General features: G+C 54.7%; 1 protein-coding gene across 1 annotated transcript; it reads right to left on the bottom strand.

The window, feature by feature from the left end:
- Positions 1 to 2,777: 2,777 nt before the first annotated feature.
- Positions 2,778 to 5,405, bottom strand: LOC105088655 (uncharacterized protein LINC03040). The gene is given in 6 exon segments (XM_064476070.1): positions 2,778 to 2,855; positions 2,857 to 2,922; positions 2,925 to 3,018; positions 3,277 to 3,311; positions 4,716 to 4,923; positions 5,224 to 5,405. Coding segments are annotated over 6 exon segments (540 nt in total). The 5' UTR covers positions 5,283 to 5,405.
- Between the last annotated feature and the right edge of the window lie 3,065 nt (positions 5,406 to 8,470).

Genomic DNA, 8,470 nt, shown 5'->3' with positions numbered 1-8,470 from the left:
CTCCAGCCCCCGGCCCTGTGACCCCTTGGGCCTGCTCCCTGTACCTGGGCAGCCCACAATCACTGCCTCATCCTCAGAGCTATCAGCCTCCCCAGTTCTAGAGCTCCCAGCTCTGGCAGGGCCTCAGAATGTTTGCACAGGGGATTTCAGAGGTTTGTGAAGTGTGCTCTGTGGAGTGCCCTGGAGCTGACCTCTGCATGTGTCTGTGTACACAGGCACCCATGTGTGTGACGGACCAAACACTGGGGCTCTGGGCCCCCGCTCCTGTGCTGACCATAGAACCCCAGACTTTTTCTGTTACCAGATAAGTTACTACTAAAAGGATCTATTATTTAAAAAAAAAAAAGTTTTAAAAACCATGAGAACTAAACAAAATTAATTTTACATGTGGGGAAACTGAGGCCCAGGGAGCGAATGGGATTCTCAAGGTCACAGTGGGGTCAGTGGCAGGGCTGGTGCCAAACCAGACTGCCTGGCTCATAGGCTGATGTTTTTGCCAAGACTAGGCCAAAATGTCCCTCTCAGGAGGTGGCAGGTGGGGGTGGAGTGCCAAGAAAGGCTTGTCTAGAGAAGCAGGTTAAGGTCACAGCTTCCCCACCCCATGGGCCCCGTGAAGCGCCTGGGAGCACAGTTGCATCAGAAAGGTCACTCAGTCCTTAACTGGAAGCTTGAGGTTTGGGAGTGGAAAGAGGCAGGGTGATGGCGGCAGAGTGGAGTAGAGGTGAAGGACAGGGGCTCATCCTCTAGGTCACTCACACTCCCTCCCCCAGTTAAAGCACCAAATGCCCTCCTGTCAGTTTGAGACTGTCTGCATTCCCCCATGGCCACTCTGACAGTCCACAGGAGGAACGAGAAGGCTGCTCCACAGGCACCCCACTACAGCCCCTGTCCCTTTGGAAGCAGCACCCCTTCCCAAGCACCTAACTCCCAAGCAGAGGGAGCCAGTGGTAGGCATACAGGGGGCTGTGTGGCCCTGAGGTGATGACTTCTGGGCAAGAAGGCTGTGAAGAAGGGGGCTCGGATTTCTATCTCAGGAGTCCTGTGAACAACCCCCTACTGGCGACAGCAGAAATGGCACAGTAGGGGGCTCTGTGGCATCCACTGTGTCTCCTCCCAGTGTCCAGATGGGCATCTGGGAAAAATGCATGAATAGATGTGTCCATCTTCCCCCAACCCCTTCAAAATCACCAGTCTCCCCCCCCCCCATCCCCACACCCCTGTCCTTTAGAGACTACAAGGACTGAGTTATTCTTAGTAGGTTTCATTCATCAAAGCTTGACAAATGGTGTCCTGGGAGGAATGCCTGGGCACAGCCTAGAGCCAGAGGGGTGGAGTGGGGTGCAAAGGCCCCATATGAGGGGAGAATCCAATGCCTTAAAGGAGCCCCAGTTTGAGAAGCGACACTGCCCTCCTCTCAAGGGAGCCCCAGTCTGAGGGGAGACACAGCCCTGGCCTCAGGGAACCCCTGTCTGAGGGGAGACACAGCCCTGGCCTCAGGGAGCTCCTTGCGATGGAGGATAGTACTCCTACACCCCACACCCTTGTCCCTCAGTGAGATCCCAGTTTTAAAGGAGAGATCCAATATCCTGCCCCCAAGGAACCTCTAGTCTCATGGCAGAAAAATACCTGTCATCCCTGCTGGAAAAGATATGGTGCCTGCCCAAGGCACAGACAGATACTCAAGATGAAAAAAGGGGGTATCAGAGGGGTTTCCAGAAGCATATACAGCCCCCACTGCCACCACACGTGGGAAGCACAAAGAAAAGCTCGGAGGGACGCTCACCTTGGCACGCCTACTGAGAAACGTGCAAAAGCTACAAAGGCGTAATAGTGAAGATTGAGAGCCTAGAAAATGAGGAAAAGCGTAAAGGGCCAGGCCAGATGGGCTAGTCTAAATCAAAGTCTCAAACTCAAATGTCTTTGGGGACCTAGTCTGGCCACAATGGCCTTTGCCAATGGGAAGGGCAGCCCGCATTGTCTGTGGGCTCTCACATTCAATATAAAAACCACATACTCACTGAAGGCCAAACAAAACCTCACTAAAGATTAAACTTGGCCCAAGGCCATGAGTTTGTAATCCCTTGGATATCAGGAAAGAATTCCTGATAGAGGAGAGGTTTGAGCCTAGTTTGGATAAAGAAGCTGACAGCCAAGTTGCTCCCCTCAAGTCCTGGCCACCAGGCTTGGCTTCTGTGTCTTCAGCGCCTCCTCCCACCCTTCCTGGGATGGGAGACTCGAGCCACTCCTCTCCAGCTCCCTTGTGACCAACAGTCACAGCTGGTCGGCTGCCAGGGCTCCAGGTCTGTGATGAGGGTATCACCTTTCTTTGCAGGAAGGTAGTTCCCCTGTAAAGGGAAGGAGCCTGTCAGGCTCCTTAAATGTGCTGATTTGAAAGTTCTGGCTGGGTGGTTTTCCCTGAGAGCCTTTACTTTTCTGAACTTCATGTGCAAAATGGGATACTGTTGCCCTGGTGCCCTATTCACCCCTCCCCTAGAAAGTTAACTTTCCAATAGGCCTCTCAGTGTCAGTGGAAGGGTCCTGCCCCCTCCCTACTCTCCCAGTCCTTTCCAGCAGAGATCTCAAAGACTGTAGGTTTATAGTTCTCCAAATCCCGCATCTCCCTTCTCCCTACCCAAAGTGGTGTCTCATTGCTCTTTCCTGGGACCAAGGGGCAGCCCTGGAGGGCGGCAAGAGCAGGCGGTGGGCGGTGCCGACGCGTGCGCTCCTGGGGACCAGAGACCCGGGACGGGTTCCGGGACCCGGGAGGGGAGACCTAATTACGGCGTTGTCCTAGAACTGCTGAGCGCCGCGGATGAGAGCGGCGGTGGGTAATTAGAACGCATTAGCCGTGCCCCCTGCAATCCTGTAATTTCTCCGCAAGCTCCGGGTGTATTGTAGAAGGTGAAGCGTTGCGGACTCGGCTCTGAGTCAGACTCTCGGAAGCCCGGGTGGGGACGCAGGGGGCGGCAGAGGCCGCCGACGATGGACTCCTGCCACAGGAGGCGCAGGCGCCTTCCTCTGGCACCAAGTCACCAGTCCCGGGGCTACTCGCAGTGCATCCCCACTTCGGTGGACAGAGGAGGGCCGGGCCTGGGGCGGGGCAAGGAGGGGGCGTGGCCCGCGCCTCCTACGGCCTCGAGGGGACGCTCCTCTGTCCTGCGGCTCTTCCCCGGGCTTCGAGATGGGTCCCCTGCAACCAGCCATGTGGCGGGCTCCCTGCGCGCAGGTGGACTGAAAGACAGGCAGGATCAACGCGCGAGGCAGTGACCTACCCACCCCCCTCCCCCATTCTCTAGAGACGTGCAACAGACCTAGGGCAGCGAGAGAAGAAAAAGTCAGAGATATCAGAAGGGAGTGGGAACACTTGTTCTAGCCGAGTCCTGAAATCAATTCTAGGGGAGCAGGGAGCAGCCAACAGGGGACTGAGGCTGGGAGGGGAGTTTATTTATTAGCCAGATTAGCCAGCATTAATAGGGGAGCGGTGGTGGCCGCGGCGGCGGGGACATAGCTGGCATAGCTGGCATAGCGGCGGGGCCTCCCGCGGCGCGGGGCTCAGGCGGCTTCAAAGGGGCTTAAAGAGGCCCGTGGTGGCACTGCCACGGCCCCGCGGGGGAGGGCGTGGGCGCGGGCGGCGGGGGAGAAGGCGGCCATTGTGCACCGAGGGATTAGGGATCTGGCCTGGAAGGAATTTTAAACTGCTGCGAGCCGGCGCCCCAGGACTCCCCTCCTGCCCCTCTACAGCTCCATGAGCAGGAGCACGCTCAGATGTTTACCTGCATTTCCGTGTCTGAGGGTCCTCCCTCCTCCCTCGGACTGGAGGCATCTAGGGTTGTCAGATTGGGGAAATAACAATACAGGATATCTAGTTAAAATTAAATTTAAAATAAGCAATGAATACTTTTGTTAAGTATAAGTATGCCCCATATGTTGTATGGGATATACTTATACTAAAATACTATTCCTTGTTTATCTGAAATTCAAATTTAACTAGACGTCTTGTTTTATTTTCTTTTGTTTTTCAGCAGCCCTGGAGTCACCAAAATGTCTAATCTTGTGTCTGCAACAGATTGCGAGATCCCCAGAACTCAGCAGGGCTCTGTGACTCTACTTTCAGACTGTAAGTTTCCGAAAGTTGGATATTGTGTTTTACCCTACAGAACAGAGCTCTGATGGTAGAGTACATGTCTTCATCAGAGATAGGAGCTTCCTGAGGACGGAGGCTGGATTTCAGATTGGAGCTGGGAAGTCGATGTTTGTCCCTTTCATCACATCGGATGTTCCTGAGGCAGAGTCTGTGTGCTTCCTGGACGGCAAGTCTGTCTCCTTTCCTTCGCAGGCCTATGGAGGCCCCACCCCCATTGGTGTGGTTTCCTGCCTACAGGGGGCGCTAGGGGCCCAGAGGACTGATTTCCAATGGATGGGTCCTGTTTCTTGGTACTCAAGGCGCGGGTCCTCCGCGGTTTAGGCATCTGAGGATTTGGTGGGTAGGGACCCCATCCTGTGAGGCTTTTGACCTAGACTTGGCCCCTGTCTGGCAGTCAAGGCCAGGCCTGCCTCGTCAGAATCTGTGGCCAGCATGTGGGAGAATCTCCAAGTTTGGTTACCCACAGTTTATTCCAGGAAGGGACAGTGTGGCCCTTGGTACAGAATGGCCTTGCCCACCTCCTCTCTCCCCATAACCATGGCAGCCAAACCTCCGTCCTCCATGAACCTCACAAACCCCACTGTCCAGCCTTTGTGTGCGTGTGCTGTTCTCCGTGGCTGAAGCACCCTCTCTTTCTGTCCTTGAGGACAGCTGAAGTCTCACCAGGTCTCCTGGATACTCTGGCTTTCAGCAGGGTGGGTATGGCCAAGTCATCTGCTTGGGCCTCGGGGTCTTGTGATGAAAGGACACCTCCATTCACTCCCTCCTTCCTCACTAACCTGGGCCATAGGGGCCACAGAGGGGACAAAGGTTGGGGTGGGGAGAGATGGGAAGGTGGGGGGAGTGTAGCTGGAGGGGAAGCAAGAGGAAGCCTCCAGCCACCATCTACTCCCCTTCTGTCCCCACTGTAGCCCCTTCCCAAATCCCCTCACCCTCCCGGAGCCGCTGAACTCTTTTCCCTTGAAGCTGAGGGAAGCCCGGGAGAAGCCCTTTCCCACGGTCACAGCCTCAACAACCCCCACTCCCTGATCCTTTGGCCACAACCACCTCAGCCTGTGCAGGGCGCAGGCCTGGCCTACTCTGTCCCTGCGGGGCCCCCTCCTGGGGCCAGGGCGCCTGCTTCCGTGAGTGGCATCATCACCCCACTCCTCAGGCCGCCCAGTCATCAGGTCAGCAATTAGTTACTTCCTCTCCGCTGCATGAGGCCACTGAACGTCACAGCCCCTCCCCCCTGCCAGCCGGGCGGCGAGAGTGCTGGAGGGGTGCCCCCCACACTTTGTAGTCAATGCCAAGTCCTGGCATGACCCACCCCCCACCAGCCTACTGAGCGCTGGGGTATTGAGCCTCCCATCTGGGAAGCCAGGCACTCCCTGTACTCCTAGGGGCGGGAGAAGCCATGCTGCCGTCTCCTCCCCCATCCCTCCCCTTCCCATGTCACCCCATCCCATTGGGTAAGGACACTCCCGCTGCCTGGGTGGGGCAATGCCAGCTCAAGGGCACCGTGGCCCTGAGCAATTGGGGCTGGGCCTGAGCCTCAGGTGTCTCTGTCCCCAGTCATAGGCGGTTTTCACCAGGCTCTCACCTGGAGCCTGGGAGTCTGTGCACTGAGGATGGTGGCAGTGACCTGGTAAGGGGGGAGAAATGGGTGGACTCTACAGACATCCAAACATGCAGAGGACAGGCTCTTTGTGAATGCCCACAGGGGCTCACACACCTGCACCTGGGCATGCTCACAGATCCAACCTGGGCAAACCCACCTGGAGGTACCCCACATGCCCAGACACCTTCTCTTCCTGCTGTGTGCACACCCTCTGACATCCTCACAGACAGCATGCTCACCACCGCAGCAAAACCAAAACCAGGACACCACAGAGGAGCCCAGGAGAGTGAAACGAGAGACCGGCCAAAACCCTCCCCGCCTCCTCCTACCCCACGGGCTGGAGGTCTTCCTGGGGAAGATTGGGAAGGGTATCTGGTGGGAAGGAACGGCTGTGGTCTGAGTTTGGAGGAGGGGGGCAGGGTGTGGATTTCCAGAGAGAATTAAAAAATTCCAACAAATGTAAACAAATGTGTATAATCTTAGGCAGATCATTTAACTCCTTAGGGCCTCAGTGATAGTATCTATAAAATGGAGATGATGAGAACACCCTTTAAACTTAGTTGGGAAGTTTAAGAGGTAATTGGCTGAGAGCAGGCCCCACTGACATAACTATTGAGGAGACCCTCCCAATGTCCTGTCTTTGGGTGGTGGGTTTGCCTACAAGTAGTGCCCTGAGAAGAGAAGCAGCCTTCATCCTGGGCCTTACCTGACCATGTGCTCACCGCTGGCTTTCTCCACTTCCTGGGGTCCAGCCCCGGCCAGGTGTTAGGGGTGATTGGGCACTGCTCCGGATCGGCCTGGAGACTGGGCCTGGGAGCGGGGCTTGGGAGGGCCTGGCTGCTGCCCCACCTCTACCAGACAGGCACAACAGGTAGCCTGTAGCCCAGTGCTGGCTTCCAGCCCCCGAGGGGATGAGTCAGCCAGCACCGCCCATCCAGGCAAACTGGGTGCAGGGGATGGGAGCTTGGGTGGAGGGGCCTTCTAGGAAAGTTCCTGGAAGAGGACCTGGGAACGACGCTGCCGCCTAGAGCCACCACCTCGGCCTACAGGTCTGCACCCAGCTTAGCAAACACCCTTGACCTTGCTTTTCACAGCTCGCCCTCTGCCCTCCAGATTCATGGGGCCACCCCAGCTGGGAGTAGGGAGCCAGGCCTGCGGCCATTGCTGCCTAGCCACCCTTCTCAGCCCTTCCAGAAGGGAGTCCAAGCCATGGACACAGGGGCACACATACACACGTGCTCTTGTAGGAGATTTGCAGACACAGAGATATAGAGACACACAAGGAAGAAGGTCATGTGATGATGGAGGCAGGGATTGGAATGATGCAACTACAAGCCAAGGAACACCAATGATTGCCAGCAAAAACCAGAAGCTAAGAGAGCACCTGGAACAGAATCTTCCTAGAGTCTCCAGGAGGAACCAACCTTGCTGACACCTTGATTTCAGACTCTGGCCTCCTTAATGTGAGAGAAGAAATTTCTGTTGTTTTAAGACCCTGGGTCTGTGGTAATTTGTTACGGCTGCCCCAGGAAATGAATATAAGCACACACACTCACATGCTCATGCAGACTCTAAGTGCAGTGGTGTGGTTTGTGGAGTTCCTCTGTTTGTCTTCCTTCTCCTGTGACTGGTCCAGTGGATGCAGAAAAGTTCATGGTGCCAGGCAGGAGCTCAGTAATTTTTAATCCCTCCCTTCCTTCCTGGAGTTCTTAACAAGGCATCCTCCTTAAAATCTGTTCTAAGGAATGGGTGGCCATGGTTATGTGCACCAAAAGGCATGTCTGAAAATGATGAAGCTGCTTTAATGCTATCAATTAAAAATTGAAAACAAACCAACGTGTCCATCAACAGCAGAACAGATAAATCAATTGTGGCACAGCAACTCAGTGGAAGGCAACTCAGCCACGAAAAAGGAAAAAAAAAACTAATGCAGCAGAAACGATATGGATGACCCTCACACATGTCGTGTTGAATAAACTGAGCCAGGCACAAAGCGTACATGCTGTTGGAGACCATTGGTATGAGATTCAAGAAGCAAAGCCAGTCTGTGGTGATACGAGTCAAAATAGTGGTTACTTCTATCCTGGGGGATGGACTGACTGGGAGAGCCTTGAGGCAGTTTCCCGGGCTGCTGAAATCCTGTGCTGGATCTGGGTGGTGATGACATGGGCATACACACATGCACAAATTTATCAAGCAGTACTCTTAAGATTTGTGTAATCTGATGCACAGATCTTACACCACAATAAAAAGTAAATTAAAAAAACTTTCCAGGAAGTCAAAGACCAGAAGCCACCGGATAGCATCTTTTGTGGGTAGTTGGCTGCAAAGCCTGCCTTGTCCCTCGTGCCTCACTGGTATCTTCAGGCCTGGGGCCACTCGTGTGGCTGACTTCCCAGGGTATTTGTTGACTGTAAACATTGAGCTGGGGGCTGCCTGGAGAGGCCCTGGGGTGTCACGGCAGCCCAGACTCTCCAGAGATGACCCATCTCTGGGTGAGAATGGGTGTGCAAAGGATCCCACTGCAATCTATTTCCCCAGTTAAAGGCCAAAATATCATGATTTCTTCCACAAAAAGCCCACATTGAAGATCTACCTTTAATTTAGCTTTTGCTGTCTGCCAGGCAAACTCAGTACCTGTGAGGGAAGAGACAGTGCTGCCATTTCACAGACAAGAAAACTGAAGTTCCAGGATGTTGAGCAAAGTCCCAAGGTCACACAGGAAG

This window comes from Camelus dromedarius, chromosome 19 (assembly GCF_036321535.1).
Source record: "Camelus dromedarius isolate mCamDro1 chromosome 19, mCamDro1.pat, whole genome shotgun sequence".
In the NCBI taxonomy this organism is placed as follows: domain Eukaryota; kingdom Metazoa; phylum Chordata; class Mammalia; order Artiodactyla; family Camelidae; genus Camelus; species Camelus dromedarius.
The sequence above is the reverse complement of the archived record's forward strand: the minus strand, read 5'-3'. Positions and strand labels throughout refer to the sequence as shown.